Source organism: Coregonus clupeaformis, chromosome 1 (genome assembly GCF_020615455.1).
Source record: "Coregonus clupeaformis isolate EN_2021a chromosome 1, ASM2061545v1, whole genome shotgun sequence".
Taxonomy (NCBI): domain Eukaryota; kingdom Metazoa; phylum Chordata; class Actinopteri; order Salmoniformes; family Salmonidae; genus Coregonus; species Coregonus clupeaformis.
The window spans coordinates 39674831-39700220 of NC_059192.1; the positions used below are offsets into that span (position 1 = coordinate 39674831).

General features: G+C 44.5%; 1 protein-coding gene across 1 annotated transcript in view; it reads right to left on the minus strand.

Moving 5' to 3' along the window:
• Positions 1-25390, minus strand: part of wdfy4 (WDFY family member 4) — a 152012-nt gene that overhangs the window by 19011 nt on the left and 107611 nt on the right. Inside the window, exons 51-58 of the mRNA XM_041878942.1 lie at positions 24514-24556; positions 24154-24273; positions 22396-22513; positions 16852-16961; positions 11731-11881; positions 11564-11655; positions 9848-10072; positions 8015-8135 (exon numbers count right to left, since the gene is read on the minus strand). Of these exons, the coding sequence (XP_041734876.1) occupies positions 8015-8135; positions 9848-10072; positions 11564-11655; positions 11731-11881; positions 16852-16961; positions 22396-22513; positions 24154-24273; positions 24514-24556 (980 nt within the window). The remainder of the gene's footprint in view (positions 1-8014; positions 8136-9847; positions 10073-11563; positions 11656-11730; positions 11882-16851; positions 16962-22395; positions 22514-24153; positions 24274-24513; positions 24557-25390) is intronic.

The window sequence follows — 25390 nt, forward strand, 5'->3', positions numbered from 1 at the left end:
ATCTGCGTACTCACATGGAATGTTGGGCTGGAGGGCGGACTCCCGACTCTCCACTGACATGGAACAACAAACCACCGGCAGGCAGGTCTTCCGGCATGAGGTGGACCAGGCTGTGATCCTCTTGGTGATCGTGTAGTCTGAGCCAGAGCAATCCCAAGACGATCTGGTGAAGGGGTGACGTGACGATGTGGAATGACAGCTCCTCGTGGTGCTCCGGTAGTGTGGGAATGGTGATGGTGATGGGGAGAGTGACTTGCGTAATGGTGCCTGATCCAAGGGGTTTATTGTCCAGCGAGGTGATGTGTAGCGGAGATGGCAGTGGCACGGTGGGCAACCCCCATTCAGAGACCAGCTCCCTATCTATAAGGTTCCCCGCTGATCCGGAATCTATCATTGCAGTAGAAATGGAAGAGAAGGAATAACCAGTCACCGTTATGGGAACTAAAAACAATGGTTTTGTGATAGGAGATGACGTAACACTCACGGAGCGGCTACGGGAGTCATACCGCCTAGATATGGAGCTGCCAGGAGATCTGTGGTCCGTGGTGGTGTAGGGGGTGCTGCCCACCTCCATGGGTGAGGACTCGGAGGCAGGACGGCTTCCATAGCTCAGATGGGGTGAGCGTTGAGGCTCCGGGAGGTGTTGGGAACGCTGTCTCTCTCTCAACATGTCGTCAAGACGGATGGACGTGGCTATGAGGGTATCAAGGTCCATCTCATCGTCCCAACATGCGAGTTCCGTCCTAATGTCCTCCCGTAAGCCTCTCCTGAAGGCCGTGCGCTGAGCACACTCATTCCAGCCGGAAGATGCCGCCACCGTGTGAAAGCTCAGTGCGTACTCGGACACGGGCCCCTCTCTCTGTTGTAGCTGGAGGAGACGCTCACCCCCGTCCTTTCCCTCCGTGGGATGATCAAACACCGCCCTGAACCGAGCGAGGAAGGTGGAGTAAGGAAGCGCCACTGCCTCCCCTTCTTCCCAGACTGCCGTGGACCAATCCAGCGCCTTTCCTTTAAGTAGCGAAATCACCAGCGCTATCCTGGCGTGGTCAGATGGATATGCCCCAGGCTGACGCGCCAGATAAAGTGAAACCTGTAGCAAGAAGCCGCTACATTTAGTAGTTTTACTGTCATAGCGCTCCGGTAGGGCGAGGTTCCCTCAGAAGTGTGTGATAGCATGGGAACAGGTGGATTGGGTGCACTCGCCACCAGGGGCGGTGTGTTCAATAGGGCGATATGGGCGACGCACTGCCAAACGGGAAAAGGAAGGGATTTTTTTTCTAATCAATTATATCACGGCAACAGTAGTTATCAGTGTTGTAATCTAGACGTCTGATCTGCCACAGTGCCACTAAATGTCCAATCAGGCTAAAGTCGTGCTTCAAATGGCCCCCCCTTTTGGGGCGATTTCAGTCAGGTTGAAAATCGCCCAGAAGTCTGTCATAGACTCCCATGTAAAATCTATTTTTTTCAAATATCAGAGCTTTCAATACAATCTCTATGGGTTTCTGAGGGCTTGCACTTACGCGCTTTCGTCATACGTAACATAACCATGAACGTAACTAAGAAAAGAGCGGGTAGCCTCATCAATCAATTCACTACTACTGTGAAAATGGCTAGGCTTCAGTGCAACTCGATTGTGTCTTTGAAAGAAGTTCCTTTTTGTCGGCGAACAAATGAAGATAAATTGGCAACGAAACAATTAGGACCTCCCAGACCAAATTTAATAATTCAACAGGTTTCTACTAAAGGGGGGAAGTCCTACACCCGAGGATTTTCCAAAAATTGGTACGAACGAAAAACCTGGCTAGCAGGCTGCGATGTAGCTAATGCAGTCTTCTGCTACCCCCCTGCTTACTCTTTCACCCTGAAGGCGGCACGGCAGACAGCACCGCTTGGACAGCGACTGGTGTGTAACGGACATGCACCATCTTTCAGGAAAGATTAAGAAACATGAGCTGTCAAAGACCCACATGGATAGCTGTTTGAGATTGTCTGCTTTGGGGAGAGTGAACATTCCCACTCAACTGGATGAGGGATACAGGCTAGCTGTCCGCCGCCACAACGATGAGGTTAGTGTTGATAATCACAAGTTTACTGGAGAACTGAAACTGACAAGGCTGACAAGATAGGACCCTTTTGTCCATTGTTATTGGATAGGAACAGAACTTATAACCAGCTCCTGACCTAAATAGATCTTAGCACAACATTTTTACTCAACATATCATATTCCATATTCACTATAACAAATATATTTACTACGACATTAGCAAGAACCGCCACATCCTCAGCCGGCTAATCCAGTGTGTGAAGTTTTGCGGAGTGTTTGAGTTAGCTTTGCGAGGCAAAGATGAAACTGAGGGCTCCACCAACCCTGGTAAGCCAACACTTTTGAGATCAGTCAATAAATGCTTCTGGTATTGACTTATATGCTGCCCCTGTCTTCATGTTGTTGCTGGACATATCTTTTTTAAAATGTGTGTAGGTCACCTAAATCATCAGAAAAATTGCCCCCCCTGAGAATTTTTTCAGGAGCCGCCACTGCTCGCCACTCCCTGAGGTGGAACCGGAGCGCTGGGCAGATTATGCTGAGTTTGGAGCACTTCCTGCATGGTGGTATTCAACTGGGCAAGCTGCTGCTGATGCTGGTCGAGGCACTGGGAAACTCCTGCTGCATCCATTTTTGTGAGTGGTGTGTAATTCTGTGACGAGTACTGAGTATACGAATAGGCAGACGCAGGAATTAACAAGGTAATGGTTTACTTAATAATGAGAACGAGAATAACAAAGAGAGCGTAAACGACACAACGCTAAAAATTACACACAACAATGAACTAACAGTCCAGGGCTAAATAGTGGAGGTGATGAGATGATGAGGTGCAGGTGCGCTGGAGGTAATTAGGGTGCGTTGGGTTTCCATTCCTGTGTTTGCAGAGGTCGTGCGCTCAGACCGGTGGCTCAGTAAACTGGCGAATCAGAGCGCCGGAGGGGAGCAACGGGAGGAAATGTGACAGTTTCACAAGAAAAAATATTTTGCATCTTCAAAGTGGTAGGCATGTTGTGTAAATCAAATGATACAAACCCCCCCAAAATCAATTTTAATTCCAGGGTGTAAGGCAACAAAATAGGAAAAATGCCAAGGGGGGTGAATACTTTTGCAAGCCACTGTATACAGTACCAGTCAAAAGTTTGGACACACCTACTCATTCCAGGGTTTTTCTTTATTTTTACTATTTTCTACATTGAATAATAGTGAAGATATCAAAACTATGAAGTAACACATATGGAATCATGTAGTAACCAAAAAAGTGTTAAACAAATCCAAATATATTTTATATTTGAGATTCTTCAAGGTAGCCACTCTTTGCCTTGATGACTGCTTTGCACACTCTTGGCATTCTCTCAACCAGCTTCATGAAGTAATCACCTGGAATGCATTTCAATTAACAGGTGTGCCTTGTTAAAAGTTAATTTGTGGAATTTCATTCCTTCTTAATGCGTTTGAGCCAATCAGTTGTGTTGTGACAAGGTAGAGGTGGTATACAGAAGATAGCCCTATTTGGTAAAAGACCAAGTCCATATTAAGGCAACAACAGCTCAAATAAGGAAAGAGAAATGACAGTCCATCATTACTTTAAGACATGAAGGTCAGTCAATCAGGAACATTTCAAGAACTTTGAACGTTTCTTCAAGTGTAGTCGCAAATATGATCAAGCGCTATGATGAAACTGGCTCTCATGAGGACCGCCACAGGAAAGGAAGACCCAGAGTTACCTCTGCTGCAGAGGATAAGTTCATTAGAGTTACCAGCCTCAGAAATTGCAGCCCAAATAAATGCTTCACAGAGTTCAAGTAACAGACACAACTCAACATCAACTGTTCAGAGGAGACTGCAGGAATCAGGCCTTCATGGTCGAATTGCTGCAAAGAAACCACTACTTAAGGACACCAATAAGAAGAAGAGACTTGCTTGGGCCAAGAAACACGAGCAATGGACATTAGACCGGTGGAAATCTGTCCTTTGGTCTGATGAGTGCAAATTTGAGATTTTTGGTTCCAACCGCCGTGTCTTTGTGAGACGCAGAGTAGGTGAACGGATGATCTACGCATGTGTGGTTCCCACCGTGAAGCATGGAGGAGGAGGTGTGATGGTGCTTTGCTGTTGACACTCTGTGATATATTTAGAATTCAAGGCACACTTAACCACAGCATTCTGCAGCGATACGCCATCCCATCTGGTTTGCGCTTAGTGGGACTATCAATTGTTTTTCAACAGGACAATGATCCAATGCACCTCCAGGCTGTGTAAGGGTATTTTACCAAGAAGGAGAGTGATGGAGTGCTGCATCAGATGACCTGGCCTCCACAATCCCCCGATCTCAACCCAATTGAGATGGTTGGGGATGAGTTGGACCGCAGAGTGAAGGAAAAGCAGCCAACAAGTGCTCAGCATATGTGGGAAGTCCTTCAAGACTGTTGGAAAAGCATTCCAGGTGAAGCTGGTTGAGAGAATGCCAAGAGTGTGCAAAGCTGTCATCAAGGCAAAGAGGCTACTTTGAAGAATCTCAAATATAAAATATAAAACACTTTTTTGGTTATTACTTGATTCCATATGTGTTATTTCATAGTTTTGATGTCTTCCCTATTATTCTACAATGTAAAAAATAGTAAAAATAAAGAAAAAACCTTGAATGAGTAGGTGTGTCCAAACTTTTGACTGGTAGTGTAGGTGTAATGGTAGATTGTCTAGGCTTCTCTCTAGGATCCTCGGACCCATGCGCACAGAAAAATTGACCACCCTCACCTAGCGCTATGGCCCTCTGGGTGTAGCCCATGAGAGGTAAAGACTGAATGTGACAGACCTGCCACTCGAGATCATCAGAATCCACAGTGCCAGTGCCCCTCTTTACGCTCACTGTGGAAACTAATGCTCTTTTGAGAAGTGATATGAGCTGAACAGATAATTTCTGCCATAGTCTGTTTAAACCACTATCTTGGCCTGTCATACAGGCTCCGACAGATACACAGTATGGTTATGCCTTCTGTTATGTCATTGATAAAGGGTGTGCATCGCTTGCGCCCAGTCTCCAGGCCTTTAGCCCCGTCTTGGGACTTTTCTTTTGCGTTTGAGGCTTCCTGACGGCCGCTGGAGAGGTAACACCTCTCCTTCTGTGCCTCTTTACCGTCTGCCCGCCTGCAAGCGAGTGAGCTGCATGACATGTCAGTCCACCATTCGTGCCTACAGTTGCCCCAGGGTTCTCCTAGGTAACCTTGTTACCCGACCCCAACTTTTATGCCTAAGGTTAGCGACAACTATGCTTGTTTCGTCTTAAGAGCGTGTGGTTTCCCTGTCTTCACTTTTCCTGTTTAAACGGGACAGGAGCGTCTCCTCTGTTTGTGTCTAGTATGTGCTTTTACTTGGATGGAGCGAGAGTATTGCAGAAGAACTAGAACTACCTCTTCACTTCTTGGGTTTCTCCCTGTAAGGGGAGGTCCCTCTCTCATCAATCACTGTCCTTTTGGGTAGAGGAGGCTGTTATGTTGGAAAGAATGATAGCGAGGGTTGCGGCCCAGAAGGGCTCATTCCATCAGATATATGACCACCTCTTGGGCACTGTTCAAAACACAGGAGGTTGGTGGCACCTTAATTGGGGAGGACGGGCTCGTGGTAATGCCTGGAGCGGAATTAGTGGAATGGTATCAAATACAACAAACACATGGTTTCCATGTGTTGATGCCATTGCATTGATTCCGTTCCAGCCATTATTATGAGCCGTCCTCCCCTCAGCAGCGTCCACTGGTTCAAAAGCATTTCCTTCAACAAGAGATTTTGGCTATGGCTATTTGGACCACCCCTCTTACATTTATGAGGTTTTTACCTGCTGGATTTCACTGCACCTTCATAGGTGCATACTTCCTTAGTGTCGGAGCTTCTGAAGGGTGATAGTGTTGGGAATAGTCGGAGAGCATGTCTGCGCTACGGGGTAGTCTATATCCCCATAGTGAGATATCGAAACAATATATTTGAAATAGAACTTAGGTTTACTTTTTGTAACCATGGTTCTATGATAATATGAGTGAGATATCTCACCGTGTTTCCTTGCTCGAAAGAGCGCAAGGAAGAACAGTGCATGCTTCAGAATGAACAGTCTGTCTGTCTCCAAAAGACTGTGATTGGTACTTCAGTTAGAGAATCCGCTAGAGCAAATCCCAATAGTGAGATATCTCACTCATATTATCAGAACCGGGGTTACGCAAGTAACATTACAGTTTAGATTTAGTTATTGATTTTAATTGTTTCTTTCTTCCTTTCTGCACCCTTTTGATTTGAGTTGGTTTAATCCTTGAGCCGGTTGAATTGCTGTTATTCCTGATGATATAATATAGACTGATAGACAGAGTTATTCAGTGATTCAGACATCATACTGTCACCAGTTTTCTCTGTCTTGCAGTTCTTATGTGGATGTTACGGGTGGGCTTGTTGCGACTCCCCTAGAACACGGGCCATTTCTCAAGTGCACTATAACTGATCATTATTGTGTATTTTGTATGCCAGTATTGTGTATTTTCCTTTTGCCAAGTACATTTTAATATTTGATACCTTTTTAAAATAGACTGTCCATAATAAATCTCATAACGTTATTTCAGTCTCAGTCTGCTGTCTGTGTGAACCAAGTTGCAAGCTCCCACCAGATTTTTTGTATCTGTGTGCTATATTTTAATGGAAAGAGTTCCTTAGTAAACTTACTGTAGGTGGCGTAGTATCGGCTACACTTATTCTCTACCACCTAACAAGTACATGGATCAAATTACCTGGGAAAAGAATAATAATAGTCCTACTTCAAAACCATCACATTAAAGAGTTTCCAAATTTCTGCTGAATTTCATTAAATTAAATTAATATCCCATATTGCATTGCAGACCATACACTGCCACCCTGCCCTAGAGGATACACATACACAAACATTCTGATCCTTATAAAGGTGTATCTGGCTTCCTGTAATTGTGCCTTTAATTGATCTGCTCCAACCCGGACGGGAATAAATATTTATTTTCCTATCGCCACCTTTACCTTCCAAATCCCCTGGAAGCAGAAAGAGCCTGGAGTATGTTTCAGCATTACCCTTAATAATATTGGCTTAATATCACCTTAATATCCTTCTCTCTATCCATCTCTACTTGCTTCTTGAACAGACAACACTCTGAGATGTAATATGAAGGAAGGAATGCATCTCCTCAACATACACACACATTCAGTTCATCTCCTTCAGAATGGCTCTTCAGTGCTATTCCGATTATTATGCAAGGCTTCGCTGGTTGGTCCATCTCCATACTGTAGGTCTGTAGTAGCAGATCTGTGTGTGTGTGCTGTTTCTAAGTCTGTCTGGGTAAATTACCCTATGAAGAGTGTCTAGCCAGCCTGTTCTTATTGCTCCCTATGGACCTGGCCCATCTAGTATATAAAATAATTGAGGAACGCTGTTAGATAAAATAATTGAGGTATGAAAAGGTTATTTTGAAACAATAAGGTGAATGAGAATGATTAAATACAGGAGTCTTTCTCGTGTACACACACTGCATACACTCGCACTTCTGTATACAAGTCTTGCTCTTTGTAACGCCTTTTAAATGTTCATAACAGGAGGTTGGTGGCACCTTAATTGGGGAGGACGGGCTATTAGTAATGGCTGGAACAGAATTTATGGAATGGTAATCGAACTCATCAAACCCATGATACCATTCCATTCACTCTATTCCAGACATTATTATGAGCCGTCCTCTCTTCAGCAGCCTCCTGTGAATTCCACATGTACTGCAAACAAATTTTCCCCACAGGGACAATAAAGCACAGCACTCCTGATTCTGCTGTTTTTGGGTATGGTTTGTGTAACATCTTCATAGGGTTAGGGAAGTGCTTGGATAAGGTTTTGTGTGGGATTGAATAGTGCTACACAGTGTTGAGGGTGGAACAGAGGGTTTGAGTAATGTTATGATAGCATTATGGTTGGAACTTTACCTTTGAATGGTTGAACGGAGGGTTTGAGCTTGTCCAGTCTGAAGAAAAAGGGGGTTGGCTGGGCGGGTGCTGACCCCTCCTTTTTGGAGCCGGAACGAGGGGGGTGGGGCTTGGTGAACAGCTGAGGGTCAAAGGGTAGAGGTCGTTCATAGAGACAACCCTCACTCTGGCCATCACTGGCTAAATCTGGCACAAATCAAGAGCCAACTGAAGCATACCCAATTTCTACCACCAGTAACTCCAGTCAAAAATGTGGACACACCTCCTCATTCAAGGGTTTTCTTTATTTTTACTATCTTTTACATTGTAGAATAATAGTGAAGACATCGAAACTATGAAATAACACATATGGAATCATGTAGAAACCAAAAAAGTGTTAAACAAATCAGAATATATATTTAATATTTGAGATTCTTCAAAGTAGCCACCCTTTGCCTTGATGACAGCTTTGCACGCTCTTGGCATTCTCTCAACCAGCTTCACCTAGAATGCTTTTCCAACAGTCTTGAAGGAATTCCCGCATATGCTGAGCACTTGTTGGTTGCTTTTCCTTCACTCTGCGGTCCAACTCATCCCAAACCATCTCAAATGGTTGAGGTCGGGTGATTGTGGAGGCCAGGTCATCTGATTCAACATTCCATCACTCTCCTTCTTGGTAAAATAGCCCTTACACAGCCTGGAGGTGTGTTGGGTCATTGTCCTGTTGAAAAACAAATGATAGTCCCACTAAGCCCAAACCAGATGGGATGGCGTATCACTGCAGAATGCTGTGGTAGCCATGCTGGTTAAGTGTGCCTTGAATTCTAAATAAATCACAGACAGTGTCACCAGCAAAACACCCCCACACCATAACACCTCCTCCTCCATGCTTTACGGTGGTAACCATACATGCAGAGATCATCCGTTCACCCACACCGCGTCTTACAAAGACACAGCGGTTGGAACCAAAAATCTCCAATTTGGACTCCAGACCAAAGTACAAATGTCCACCGGTCTAATGTCCATTGCTTGTGTTTCTTGGTCCAAGCAGGTTTCTTCTTATTATTGGTGTCCTTTAGTAGTGGTTTCTTTGCAGCAATTCGACCATGAAGGCCTGATTCACACAGTCCACTCTGAACAGTTGATGTTGAGATGTGTCTGTTACTTGAACTCTGTGAAGCATTTATTTGGGCTGCAATTTCTGAGGCTGGTAACTCTAATGAACTTATCCTCTGCAGCAGAGGTAACTCTGGGTCTTCCATTCCTGTGGCGGTCCTCATGAGAGCCAGTTTCATCATAGCGTTTCATGGTTTTTGTGACTGCACTTGAAGGAACTTTCAAAGTTCTTGAAATGTTCCTGATTGACTGACCTTCATATCTTAAAGTAATGATGGACTGTCATTTCTCTTTGCTTATTTGATCTGTTCTTGCCATAATATGGACTTGGTCATTTACCCCTACCTTGACACGAGACAACTGATTGGCTCAAATGCATTAAGAAGGAAATAAATTCCACAAAGGCACACCTGTTAACTGAAATGCATTCCAAGTGACTACCTCATGAAGCTGGTTGAGAGAATGCCAAGAGTGTGCCAAGAGTGTGACTGTCATCAAGGCAAAGGGTGGCTATTTGAAGAATCTGAAATATAAAATATATTTTGATTTGTTTAACCCTTTTTTGGTTACTACATGATTCCATATGTGTTATTTCATAGTTTTGATGTCTTCACTATTATTATACAATGTAAAAAATAGTAAAAATAAAGAAAAAACCTTGAATGAGTAGGTGTGTCCAAACTTTTGACTGGTAGTGTAGGTGTAATGGTAGATTGTCTAGGCTTCTCTCCTTCCTACCTGTTTGGGAACCTGTCCAAAGTTATTGACGTATCCCTGGATGGTGCTCTTGATAAGGGGGTCTGTGAGTGCATCCTGCCCCCCTGTCCCTTTCCCTCTCCGGGCGTAGAAGTACGGGTGGAAGGTGTTGAGGGACTCTACAGCAGCTGGTCCCCGCTGGCAGTGCCCAAAGATCAGGTCAATCCACAGGTGGAGGTGGGAGCTAACGTACTCACTCTCCAGAGCCTGGGGGACAGAGCAGGAGAGTAAGATACAACACAAACGCACATGCACCCAAGTATACACATACGGATGGACGGACAGACAGACACACGCACACAAGCACACACACACACACACACATACACACACACACACACATACACCGCAATATAAATGCACTCAAGAAACATCCAATTCTTTGTTGACTGGCATTTACAGTATATTTGAATAAATGAAAATGTGCGAGGAGGACCTTCTAGCCACATACAAACCAGGAGAAACTCGGATAGGAGAGTCACCCTAAAATCATCACTCATCTGCAACAGTATGAGATACAAACAAATCTAAGCCTTTTACAACCTCCGAATTATAACTGAAAGTGTGAAATAAGCAGCAGAAACTCGTTAGAAAGCCCAGTACCTATCATATTATACAGGTGTGATTTCCTACATAAATCCATTTAAAAGTGAGGAGAAGGAAAATGTTGTGAGCTAATACTCTCATCACGACCGAATCACAGAATTACAGAATAATTTGGCTTGAATTAGCTTGAATTAGAGACATGTTTTGAACATTAGAAATAGTGGACATTATGACCAGAAGTCTCCGTTAAGGAGACCTTAATAACAACAACAGATCTCAGTCTCATAACTGCTTCATATTGTTCATATTGTTCCATATGGAGCACATTTGCATATCAGGAAGAAAAAACATGCAGCTAAAACAGCTAATTTGGTGATATGAGATTATATGAGATTACAGATTGATAAAGACCATACAGGCCTGGAGCGGATGGGAGGGGGAAGAAATATAGAGAGAGTGAAAGGAGAGAAAGAGAGAGAGAAAAAGAGAGAGAGAATGAGAGTGTCAGGCAGTATTAACAGAGTTATGAGAGAGTGTATTGTGTGTGTTCTTAATGGCTCTGAAAAGCCTGTTATCCTGTAATGCCAGTGGTTTTAAACACAGCTAAACACAGTAAAACAAGCCTTTAACCCATTTATAATAGGCATTTCTTGATGAGCACAACAAGAGCTGATTATCTATTAAAGTGCAGAAAATAATTTCACTCTTTCTGGTTCAACCCAGAGCCCAACTCAATGGGACAGCATGAATGTTTAGCCCTTTCTTTAACAGCTTTAAAAAGTGACTGGGCCTAAAGAATAAGGGATGTCTCCAATAAGATGGATAACAGCTCAAACACTAGCACACTGGGAGCAGCCAATCCTGAAAATATAGAATTAGAATGACAAGAACTGACATCCCCAATCCCTGTGCTATCTCCAGCTATTGTGCTCTCGAGCAAGGCACTTAACCCCTAAACTGCTCCAGGGGCGCTGCACTGTGGGTGTTTGTGGGAATGTTTCTCAGGTGATTGGGTTAAAGGCAAAAAATATACATTTAACAGTAAATGTTTCATCTTATTGTACTTCTTGTATTCAATGCAACTTTACATGGTCGGCAGACTAGCAGCTATGTTTGGTGTAAAACTAACAGCGTGCGTGAAAGGCAACTGACCTCTCGGTGAACTCTGATGAACTCCTGGGGGTCTCCCTTTGCCCAGGGAGGGAGGACAACGTCCCCTAGAGTGGTACCGTCCTGCATACAGCCTGGAGACACACACACAACCACATTCAGAATACATATTCACTGTCAAAATACACATACACACACACTATACACACCTAGTTTGAAGTGGTTTGTGTTAACCAGGAAGTCAGGTAGGTAGTAGAACTCTGGGATCAGCTCTCTGACATCACTCATGTTGTCTCTGGAGGCGGAGTCCCACTCCTTCTTCACGCTGTGGAACATCCTCTCTGCTATGTCATACCCTCCCTAAGAGAGAGAGAGAGACAGAGAGAGACAGACAGAGAGAGACAGAGAGACAGAGAGAGACAGAGAGACAGAGATACAGAGACATACAGAGAGAGAGAGAGAGAGAGAGAGAGACAGAGAGAGACAGAGAGAGACAGACAGAGAGAGAGAGAGATCAACATCAACTCAGGCTGTCCACTCAGTCATTCACACAGGCATGGCTCTGTCACTTATCCTCCCTGTACCTTTGTGTGGCTGGACTGACATTAGAAGTGAGTAAGAGTGTATGTCTGCGTGCACGTGCGTGCACCTGTGTGCGTAGTGGCAGAAGATGCCGCGTTTTTCATTGCAAACCAAACTTTGGAATGGAAGCATTCATAAAGTAACCTAAAGCATATTAAACACGTTTCATTCTATTTCGTTGGAGAGAGGAAATATCTGCCAGACGTTGACTGAAGCTTTTAATTTTTCCATAAAATCCTCTAACCCCCTGATAGAGATGCCATGATGAGGAATGTAATTTACTGTAAAACAATTACCTTCATTCAATGAGAATAACACCCATACAGTCTAAACTCTGTTAGGGACATAAATCAAGTTATAGATATTACTGCAACTGCATACACTAGTCTGGGGTTGGAAGGAAACAGTGAGCACTGTGTTCTCAACAGGCTAATATCTTCATTGTTTTATTGTTTGATGCTGACTATAAAATATGCAGACCTTTTCATTAGCTTCAATTGGATTCCTAGACTGGAAATCAGCAGCTTTTACAACCAAATGGGATTTTTCTTTTGTTTGTTTTTTAATGTTACCACATTTATTTGCATATACACTGAACAAAAATATAAACACAACATGTAAAGTGTTGGTCCTATGTCTCATGAGCTGAAATAAAAGATCCCAGAAATGTTCCATACGCACAAAAATATTATTTCTCTCACATTTTGTGCACACATTTTTTTTACATCCCTGTTAGTGAGCATTTCTCCTTTGCCAAATTAATCCATCCACCTGACAGGTGTGGCATATAAAGAAGCTGATTACACAGCATGATCATTACACAGGTGCACCCTGTGCTGGGGTCAATAAAAGGCCACTCTGAAATGTGCTGTTTTGTCACACCACAGAATGCCATAGATGTCTCAAGTTTTGAGGGAGCGTGCAATTGGCATGCTGACTGCAGGAATGTCCACCAGAGCTGTTGCCAGAGAATTGAATGTTAATTTCTCTACCATAAGCTGCCTCCAAGGTCGTTTTAGAGAATTTGGCAGTGCGTCCAACCGGCCTCACAACCGCAGTCCACCTGTAAGGCGTAATGTGTGGGTGAGCGGTTTGTTGATGTCAACGTTGTGAATAGAGTGCCCCATGGTGGCGGTGGGGTTATGGTGTGGGCAAGGATAAGCTACGGACAATGAACACAATTGCATTTTAGCGATGGCAATATGAATGCCCAGAGATACAGTGACAAGATCCTGTGGCCCATTGTTGTGCAATTCATCTGCTGCCATGTTTAAGCATAATAATGCACGGCCCCAAGTCGCAAGGATCTGTAGACAAATCCTGAAAGCTGAAAATGTCCCAGTTCTTCCGTGGCCTCCATACTCACCATACATGTCACCCATTGAGCATGTTTGGGATGCTCTGGATCTACGTGTACGACAGCATGTTCCATTTCGCCCCAATATCCAGCAACTTCGCACAGTCATTGAAAAGGAGTGGGACAACATTCCACAGGCCACAATCAACAGCCTGATCAACTCTATGCGAAGTGTCACACTGCATGAGGCAAATGGTGGTCACACCAGATACTGACTGGTTTTCTGATCCACGCCCCTACCTTTTTCTTAAGGTATCTGTGACCAACAGCTGCATATGTGTATTCCCAGTCATGTAAAATCCATAGATTAGGACCTAATGGGGCGGCAGGTAGCTTAGTGGGTAAGAGCGTTGTGCCAGTAACCGAAAGGTCGCTGGTTCTAATCCCTGAGCCGACTAGGTGAAAAATCTGTCGATGTGCCCTTAAGCAAGGCACTTAACCCTAATTGCTCATGTAAGTCGCTCTGGATAAGAGCGTCTGCTAAATGACTAAAATGTAAATGTATTTCAATTGATTGATTTCCTTATATGAACTGTAACTCAGTAAAATCATTGAAATTGTTGCATGTTGCATTTATACTTTTGTTCAGTATATATTGACATTTCATTTTAATTAATTTGTTTCTCAATTTAAAAAAGTTGATAAGGAATCCAGCGAGTCCAAAATGAGCAGACAGTCACTTCATTAAAGACATGCTCTGCAACTTTGGTAGTTCATACACTACAAGTGAAAGGTTTGGACACACCTACTCATTCAAGGGTTTTTCTTTATTTTTGCTATTTTTTACATTGTAGAATAATAGTGAAGACATCAAAACTAAGAAATAACACATATGGAATCATGTAGTAAACTAAAAAGTGTTAAACAAATAAAAATATATTTTATATTTGAGATTCTTCAAATATCCACCCTTTGCCTTGATGACAGCTTTGCACACTCTTGGTATTCTCTCAACCAGCTTCATGAGGTAGTCACCTGGAATACATTTCAATTAACAGGTGTGCTTTCTTAAAAGTTAATTTCTGGAATTTCTTTCCTTCTTAATGCGTTTGAGCCAATCAGTTGTGTTGTGACAAGGTAGATATACAGAAGATAGCCCTATTTGGTAAAAGACCAAGTCCATATTATGGCAAGAACAGCTCAAATAAGCAAAGAGAAACTACAGTCCATCATTACTTTAAGACATGAAGGACAGTCAAAAATTTCAAGAACTTTGAACGTTTCTGTAAGTGCAGTCGCAAAAACCATCAAGCTCTATGATGAAACTGGCTCTCATGAGGACCGCCACAGGAATGGAAGACCCAGAGTTATCTCTGCTGCAGAGAATACGTTCTTTAGAGTTACCAGCCTTAGAAATTGCAGCCCAAATAAATACTTCATAGAGTTCAAGTACACATCTCAAAATCAACTATTCAGAGGGGAGGTACTGTGTGAATCAGGCCTTAATGGTCAAATTGCTGCAAAGAAACCACTACTAATGAACACCAATGAGAACAAGAGACCTGCTTGGGCCCAGTAACACAAGCAATGGACATTAGATCGGTGGAAATGTGTCCTTTGGTCTGGAGTCCAAATTTTAGATTTTTGGTTTCAACCGTCGTGTCTTTGTGAGATGCGGAGTGGGTGAATGGATGATATTGATGACAGCTTTGCACACTCTTGGCATCCTCTCAACCAGCTTCACCTGGAATGCTTTTCCAACAGTCTTGAAGGACTTCCCACATATGCTGAGCACTTGTTGGCTGCTTTTCCTTCACTCTGATGTCCAACTCATCCCAAACCATCTCAATTGGGTTGAGGTCGGGGGGTTGTGGAGGCCAGGTCATCTGATGCAGCACTCCATTACTCTCCTTCTTGGTAAAATAGCCCTTAAACAGCCTGGAGGTGTGTTGGGTCATTGTCCTGTTGAAAAACAAATGATAGTCCCACTAAGCCCAAACCAGATTGGATAGCGTATCGCTGCACCAGCAAAGCACCCCCACCACATAACACCTCCTCCTCCATGCTTAAGGTGGGAAATACACATGCAGAGATCATCCGTTCACCCACACCACGTCTCACAAAGACTCCAGACCAAAGGACACATTTCCACCGGTCTAATGTCCATTGATCATGTTTCTTGGCCCAAGAAGGTCTCTTCTTATTATTGGTGTCCTTTTGTAGTGGTTTCTTTGCAGCAATTCGACCATGAAGGCCTGATTCACACAGTCCCCTCTGAACAGTTGATGTTGAGATGTGTCTGTGACTTGAACTCTGTGAAGCATTTATTTGGGATGCAATTTCTGAGGCTGGTAACTCTAATGAACTTATCCTCTGCAGCTGAGGTAACACTGAGTCTTCCATTCCTGTGGCGGTCCTCATGAGAGCCAGTTTCATCATAGCGCTTGATGGTTTTTGCGACTGCACTTTAAGAAACTTTCAAAGTTCTTCAAATATTCTGCGTTGACTGACCTTCATGTCTTAAAGTAATGATGGACTGTCATTTCTCTTTGCTTATTTGAGCTGTTCTTGCCATAATATGGACTTGGTCTTTTACCAAATAGGGCTGCATTCTGTATACTACTCTAGTTTGAAAGCGGCTGTTTTTCTGCAAGCTGTGCTGCGCCATTTTCCCTACATTTTCCCCCACGTGGACCAGCCCCCTAGCAATTAGAGTTCTAGCCAATGAGCTTCAGCCCCTCGCCATTTGAGTGACAGCTAGAAAGATGTACACACAGCAGAGCGAGAGAGAGAGCAATGGCGTGGTGCACATATCTACACATATGTAATAATAATAATAATAATAATAATAATAATATGCCATTTAGCAGACGCTTTTATCCAAAGCGACTTACAGTCATGCGTGCATACATTTTTTTTTGTGTATGGGTTGTCCCGGGGATCGAACCCACTACCTTGGCGTTACAAGCGCCGTGCTCTATCAGCTGAGCTACATATGTGACGTAGTACGCAATTTTCAGGGACCACTTTTTGCTTGTGAGCGCTACTTTCACAACTACTGGCTAAAAAGAATACAAAAGTACTAGAGAATATTTTTAAGAAGGATTATTAGTTTTATGACATCTTCTACAGGAAAGCCAGAAATACTATTTTGACATTTTCTGGTAAAATATTTGTTGTATTTAATGTACAGTGTTTTGCTATTTAGCTCAGCAAACACCAGTAAAACAGCACTATGGTAAAAAAGAGCTACAGTATGCACAGGCCTCTGTTCCAGTCTAGCATGAATACACCTTCAACTGACCAATTGGCTGAATCAGATGTGTTGGTCTGGAACAAAAGCCTGCACACCCTGTAGCTCTCCTGGACCAGGGTTGAAAAACACTGGCCAATGGGGACACAAGCACAGAACTAATGAGCCAATCAGAGCAGCTGACCCTTGACCTCTCACCTGTAGGGTCAGAAAGGTGTGTGAGAAGGGTTCCATCCGAACGAGGAAGGACGACACGATGATGGCCGAAGAATAGTGGGTACAGTAGTGACACCTCACTGCCAGGTCACCTAGAATAGCCAAAATACACAGCCATGAACCACCAATACAACACACAATGCATCCTGTAATGAACTATGAGAAAATCACGTGATTTGACACTGTATTGCTTCAGATTTTAGGCCTCACGTTAAATGTCAGTGATGTTAGAACTGTGGGCAGTGTAATGTGAAATTAGAGTGTTGAGCTGTTGCAGTAGAAGTACTGTGCCAGTCAAAGGTTTGGACACACCTACTCATTCAAGGGTTTTTCTTTATTTTTACTATTTTCTACATTGTAGAATAATAATGAAGACATCAAAACTATGAAATATCATGTAGTAACCAAAAAAGTGTTAAACAAATCAAAATATATTTTATATTTGAGATTCTTCAAATAACCACCCTTTGCCTTGATGACAGCTTTGCACACTCTTGGCATTCTCTCAACCAGCTTCACTTGGAATGCTTTTCCAACAGTCTTGAAGGAGTTCCCACATATGCTTAGCGCTTGTTGGCTGCTTTTCCTTCATTCTGCGGTCCGACTCATCCCAAACCATCTCACTTGGGATGAGGTCGGGGGGTTGTGGAGGCCAGGTCATCTGATGCAGCACTCCATCACTCTCTTTCTTGGTAAAATAGCACTTACACAGCCTGGAGGTGTGTTGGGTCATTGTCCTGTTGAAAAACAAATGATAGTCCCACTAAGCGCAAACCAGATGGGATGGCGTATCGCTGCAGAATGCTGCGGTAGCCATGCTGGTTAAGTGTGCCTTGAATTCTAAATAAATCACAGACAGTGTCACCAGCAAAGCACCCCCACACCATAACACCTCCTCCTCCGTACTTTACGGTGGGAACTACACATGCGGAGATCATCCGTTCACCCACACCGCGTCTCACAAAGACACGGCGGTTGGAACCAAAAATCTCCAATTTGGACTATAGACCAAAGGACAAATTTCCACCGGTCTAAGTCCATTGCTCGTGTTTCTTGGCCCAAGCAGGTCTCTTCTTCTTATTGGTGTCCTTTAGTAGTAGTTTCTTTGCAGCAATTCGACCATGAAGGCCTGATTCACACAGTCCCATCTGAACAGTTGATGTTGAGATGTGTCTGTTACTTGAACTCTGTGAAGCATTTATTTTGGATGCAATTTCTGAGGCTGGTAACTCTAATGAACTTATCCTCTGCAGCAGAGATACCTCTGGGTCTTCCATTCCTGTGGTGGTCCTCATGAGAGCCAGTTTCATCATAGCGCTTGATGGTTTTTGCGACTGTACTTGAAGAAACGTTCAAAGTTCTTGAAATGTTCCGTATTGACTGACCTTCATGTCTTAAAGTAATGATGGACTGTCATTTCTCTTTCCTTATTTTAGCTGTTCTTGCCATGGACTTGGTCTTTTACCAAATAGGGCTATCTTCTGTATACCCCCCCTACCTTACCTAACACAACCGATTGGCTCAAACGCATTAAGAAGGAAACAAATTCCACAAATTAACTTTTAAGAAGGCACAACTGTTAATTGAAATGCATTCCAGGTGACTACCCCATGAAGCTGGTTGAGAGAATGCCAAGAGTGTGCAAAGCTGACATCAAGGCAATTTATTGCTATTTGAAGAATCTCAAATCTCAAATATATTTTGATTTGTTTTGTCACGATTTCCTCCGAATCTGCCTCCCCTCCTTGTTCGGGCAGGCTTCGGTGTTCGACGTCACCGGCCTTCTAGCCACTGTTGCTCCATATCTCATCATTCCATTTGTCTTGTCTTGTCAATTACACACACCTGTTTCATAATCCCCTCATTAGTACATGTTTAAGTGTTCCCTCTGCCATCTTGTCCTTGTGGGTGATTGTTCATTGTGAGGATTAGCAGCTCGGTTGAGCTTAGTATTTTGTATTGCCGGGGTATTTTCCCCGTGTGCATGTTTGTTCCAGTGCGCCTGTTTTGCGCACTGGACTGGTTACGTTGGATTATGGAATAAACTCTGCATACTGTGATTTACCCTTCTGCGCCTGACTCCTTCAAATCACATATCACAGAATCACCCACCCGCTATGGAGTCAGCAGTAGAGGAGCACATGCCTGGAGTACTGGCATGGGTCCGGGAGCATTCAACAATGCTAGCCAGCTTGGGAGAAGCGATGGATCGGGTTCTCCAGGTCGTCCAACGCCTGGAGAGGAGAGGACCCGATGTGTCGAGACCAGCTGGGCAACCGGAACCAGTCACCCACACCACAGCACCCAGAGGGATCCATATATCCCGACCACGGGAGTTCGACGGGACAGCTGCTCTCTGCCAGGGATTCCTCCTCCAACTGGAGCTCTACTTCTCCAGCATCAGACCGGCCCCATCGGAGTGGGAGAAGGTGTCCGCCCTCGTCTCTTGCCTCTCTGGGAAAGCCCTCGAGTGGGCCAACCCGGTCTGGAACAAAGGAGGAGCCGTGTTGGACAACTACGGGGAGTTTGATCGCCTCTTTTGGGCTGTCTTCGATCATCCGCCCGAATGTCGAGAGGCAGGCGAGTGGCTGGTCCACCTGAGGCAGGGGACGAGGACTGCACAGGACTTCGCCTTGGAGTTTTGGACTCTAGCAGCTGGGTCCGGGCGGAATGAGCGGGCCCTTATCGACCACTTCCGGTGCCATCTGCAGGAGGACGTCCGAAGTGAACTAGCCCGTCGGGACACCATGTTGTCCTTCACGCAACTGGTGGACATGGCCATCCGTTTGGACTACCTGATGGTGGCCCGAGGACGTCCTGGAGGGGGTCTGCCAGTTCCAACCCTGGCCGACTCGGATCACGAGCTGATGGAGCTGGGTGGAGTCGCGATCCGAGACAGCGGAGGACCTTAGCACCAGTGTCACTCTGGTGGCACGAAGGGACATTACACCGCACGATGTCGTCAGCGTTCTTTTGGGTCTGGAGGCGGCAGGCAGGGAACACTCGCATCACATCTCTGTTGAAGGGTGGGCCGTCCCGGCTCCGCTGGTCTGCTGAGGCTGACAGGGCCTTCAGTAACCTGAGGGGTCTGTTCACCTCAGCCCTGGTACTGGCCCACCCCGATCCATCACTACCGTTCGTAGTGGAGGTGGATGCGTCCGAGGTAGGGATAGGCGCTGTCCTATCTCAACGGTCGGGCACGCCACACAAGCTCCACCCCTGTGCCTTCTTCTCTAAGAAGATCAGCCCGGCGGAGCAGAACTACAACGTTGGTGATCGGGAGCTGTTGGCTGTTGTCCGAGCACTGACCGTGTGGAGGCATTGGCTCGAAGGGGCGAAACACCCTTTCCTCGTCTGGACGGACCACCATAACCTGGAGTACATCCGGGCAGCGAGGAGGCTGAATCCTCGCCAGGCCAGGTGGGCCCTATTCTTCACCCAGTTTGATTTCACACTATCATACATCCCGTGAAGGCAGATGCATTGTCACAGCTGTATGACACAGAGGAGAGGCCCAGAGACAACACCCCCATACTCCCAGCCTCCTGCATTGTGGCGCCGGTAGTATGGGTGATGGACGCGGATATAGAGCAGGCGTTACACATAGAGCCATCTCCACCTCAGTGTCCAGCTGGGCTGCAGTACGTGCCTGCTCTTATCCGTGACCGTCTGATCTACTGCGCACACACGTCACCCTCCTCTGGTCACCCAGGTATCGGTCGTACAGTGCGCTGCCTGACCGGAAAGTACTGGTGGCCTACCTTGGCTAAGGACGTGAGGGTGTATGTCTCCTCCTGCTCGGTGTGCGCCCAGAGTAAAGCACCTAGGCACCTCCCAGCGGGTAAGTTACAACCTTTACCAGTTCCACCTCGACCATGGTCTCACCTGAGTGTTGATTTCCTTACCGATCTTCCCCTCTCCCAAGGTAACACCACCATCCTGGTCGTTGTGGATCGCTTTTCCAAGGCCTGCCGCCTCCTTCCTCTGCCTGGTCCTGCAAACTGCGGAGGCCCTGTTTACACACGTCTTCCGCCACTACGGGGTACCAGAGGATATAGTGTCTGACCGAGGTCCCCAGTTCACATCCAAGGTCTGGAAGGCGTTCATGGAACGTATGGGGGTATCGGTCAGCCTGACCTCTGGTTTTCACCCCGAGTCTAATGGGCAGGTGGAACGGGTAAATCAGGATGTGGGTAGGTTCCTGCCAGGACCGGCCGGGGGAGTGGTCGATGTTTTTGCCATGGGCCGAATATTTCCAGAACTCTCTCCGTCACTCCTTCACTAACCTAACACCATTCCAATGTGTTTTAGGTTACCAATTGGTTCTAGCACTGTGGCACCAGAGCCAAACCGAGGCTCCTGTGGTGGATGACTGGTTTCGGCGTGCGGAAGAGACGTGGGATGCTGTCCACGTCCAACTCCAACGCGCCGTGCGTCGTCAGAAGGCCAACGCTGACCGCCACCGCAGTGAGGCCCTGGTCTTCGTACCGGGTGATCGGGTCTGGCTCTCGACCCAGAATCTGCCCCTCTGCCTGCCCTGCCGGAAGCTGAGCCCGCAGTTTGTGGGGCCGTTCAAAGTCCTGAGGAGAATCAACGAGGTTACCTAAAGGTTATTACTCCCCCATGATTACCATATTAACCCCTCGTTTCATGTGTCTTTCCTCAGGTCGGTGGTAGCTGGTCCGCTCCAGGAGTCTGAGGTGCGGGAGGTCCCTCCGCCTCCTCTGGACATCGAGGGGGCCCCGGCGTACTCCGTCCGTTCCATCCTGGATTCGAGGCGTCGGGTGGGGGGCCTTCAGTACCTCGTGGAGTGGGAGGGGTACGGTCCGGAGGAACGCATATCCTTGATCCCTCCCTGTTGCGGGATTTCCACCGTCGCTATCCGGCTCGCCCTGCTCCGCGTCCTCCTGGCCGTCCCCTAGGCTGGAGTCGGCGCGCTGGGGGGGTACTGTCACGACTTCCTCCGAAGCTGCCTCCCCTCATTGTTCGGGCAGGCTTCGCCGTTCGTTGTCACCGGCCTTCTAGCCACTGCCGCTCCATATCTCATCATTCCATTTGTCTTGTCTTGTCAATTACACACACCTGGTTCATATTCCCCTCATTAGTACGTGTTTAAGTGTTCCCACTGCCCCCTTGTCCTTGAGGGTGTTCATTGTGAGGATTAGTAGCTCGGTTGAGCTCAGTATTTTGTATTGCTGAGGTATTTTCCCCGTGTGCATGTTTGTTCCAGTGCGCCTGTTTTGCGCACTGGACTGGTTACGCTGGATTACGGAATAAACTCTGTATACTGTGATTTACCCTCCTGCGCCTGACTCCTTCAAATCACGCATCACATGTTTAACACTTTTTTGGTTACTACATGATTCCATATGTGTTATTTCATAGTTTTGATGTCTTCACTACTTTTCTACAATGAAAAAAAATTAGTAAAAATAAAGAAAAACCTTTGAATGAGTAGATGTGTCCAAACCTTTGACTGGTAGTGTATGTATTAGTACAACATCAGCACATGGTCTGGTACACTACCTTCACTATTTTCCACTTCATTAAATCTCTGAATAAACATGTCTCTCCTCTTCTCTGTCTGGGCTCCCATTGGTTTGGACAGGTCACGAAACGTCGCCGGTTTGGTCAGATCCAGGGTCTAGCAATAAATAGTATATGACATGTAAATATGCAATCAATAATATAACAATTCACCCTTCGCTAAGCCCTGCCCACTTGGTTACTGTTGCAACCTCGGTCAAAGTTTTCCCAGGAAGCCCAATAGCCTTTTCAAACCACTGGAGAAAACCCCTCACAATGATATTAAACTGTGTTTTTAATACACAATGAAATTAAACAGACTATCCCATGCTAATCAGGAACCTCTCGAGTATGTTGTGGTTAACTATCATTATAATTGCTTCACAGGAACCTGGTAAAATAAAGTTTGTAGTGTGGTTAGCCACTGGATGGCTCTGAATGCACGATCAGCTGAGCATGCAGTCAAAGCTAATTAACACTTTTGGAGCCAACTAGTGCTCTCAAATCGTGTCCTCCTGATGTCGACAGCATAACTACCATAAAGAGCCAGGTCATTCCACGAATAGAGTGCCATTCATGTCCTTCAGAAATTCCAATAGCAGTGGGTTTTCATTAAAAAAAATGTTTTCTCTGAAAATCCCCTTATTGGCATGTCCCACGTCATGTTTGTCCAACTTCTAGGAAGATTTAACCCCAAGATTTTCCTATGTTTTGCCATCATTGTAAAGCCCTAGTTATGTTTTTGTTTTGGGAAAGTAACTTCTGAAGATTTTTACTTATTTAAAGATGCACTATGCAGAAATCACTCCGCCATTTCCTGGTTGCTTAAATTAGAATATTTCGCCTAATTTCAGTTTGTGACAAAACAAGCAAGTGTAGAAAATTATTGTACCATCTAAACCGCTGTGAAATATATTTTCCATAACCCAAAATATTGTATTTTCAGCTGTTTGAAGCTGGTGTACCAAACTGAAAGTAAAAGATGCACAAACAAAACTTAAGAATGGGAAGCATAGAAATAGCACACATAGAACAGTTCTATCACTTCTTAGACTTCCTTTCAATGTGAATGATAGAATTTGGTCGGGTCGCCCAGAAAGTTACATATTGCAGCTTTAATGTGAATTGTGATTCATTTACATTTGTACCTCAGGTTTAAGGTCAACCCTGTAACGTGAACTGAACTCCCGATTTAATATGGTAAAACTAGAATTTTGTACATCATTTTCTCAAAAGAAACATCTAATAGTCAAATCATAGTGTAGAAGCAGGTAAGCTGCTTTTCTGGTGTTTTGTGGTGGAAGACTGAGTGTGTCGGAGCATAACACGTCAACCCTGTTACCCATAGATCGATAGGCTAGAAATGTTTTAACAAGTTCACATTTTTGGTTAAGCTTGCATTCAATTGCCCCTCCCTGCTGCACAAAACAAGCTTCCATTCCTCCTGTCACAAGGGGGAATGGCTGATGTAAGATGAAATTGTCAACCCTGTTACGGTCAATCCAGTCACTTAAATTGACACTTTTATAGTGATTTTTCTTAATTGAACTTCTTGAGATGGGAAATCATGCTTTTTATTAAGTTGAACATGTGCTCTTTATGACATAATTAGGTTAAATAAGTAGTTATTTTTGACAAAATTTGAATTACACAGCCCATATTCCTGGAATGACACAGCCAGTATTATTACAGATAAGAGACAGACAGAGACAGAGATGGACACAGACAGACAGACAGACAGACAGTATTAGTCCTCACCTCCGACTTGTAGTCAGCTAGGACCCAGGGGAAGACGGGGTACTGCATGAGGTCACTGTAGGTTCTACCAGCCAGAGTGTTCAGATGCATCAGGTAATCAAAATTACTAATCTCCCCACGCTGTCAGAGTAAAAGAACACAAACAAACACATACTGTTTTTAGATAATACTGCACTGTCAGAGATTACACACACATGCATGATATATCATGTCGATAATACTGGAAGATGTTAAGAACATCAAAATATGATGTGTTTGCCACAATGTTCATAATAAATACAAACTTTTGTCAGTCATAGAAAAACAACTGAAGTTGTTTTCTCATTAGATCACCATCAATGATGTCAAACAGTACAGTACCTGCCATTTCACCTGAGCAGTCTTCTCCATCACTGGAGTCTTCCTGAACAACACAACAACAACAGAACATCAGATATCAGAATATCAACTGTCAACCGCATTAAGCCACATCCAACAGTTGACATAGGCTACTCAACATGCTCATGTTAGTCATGACATACCTAGACCTATATTTTTTTGACTTTACTTACCTAGGCTACAATATACAAGCATACGCAGAGGGTCTTTTAAAGGTAGGGAAAGAGCAGAAAAGTATGTTTTGGGGTTCATATGTTAAGCATTTGGTTACAAACATAGCCTTTGAGAGATTTTAATTATTTAACGTTTATTTAACCAGGTTACCCCATTGTCCCTTTGAAATATATGAAAGGTATTTTTGTATTTATTTTCTGATTTATGAATGAAAATATTCTGCTCTACTAATTTGGAACTCTGTCAGTCAGTGACATCACAGGGAGCTGTTCTGATTGTGCTTATTTAGCAACCAGACGTGGAATGTTGTGCTTCTGAGGGTGGGTGGCACCAACATGGTTTAAATTAATCTTATATTAGACCTAATCTAGACTTTGTAAATCTAGGTTTATAATTAATCAGAGATGTGTTGCACCACTTAATTAATCTAAGGTTAAATCACTAAATTATGATTAGTGACACGTGTCAAAATGGATTCACCATAGCAATATGTTCTAATTCTATTTCTATGGAAACAAACTAGCACTGGTCATTGCTAGCTAGCTAGCAAAGTGTTTTCACATTGGGTTAAATTATTAAATGAATTGTACTTTTTTGTCAAATTAGTTAGCTGGCTAGTTAAGTTTTACAAACGTAATAAGCCACAGGAGCTAAAATAGTTAATCACACCGAAAATACAGCACAT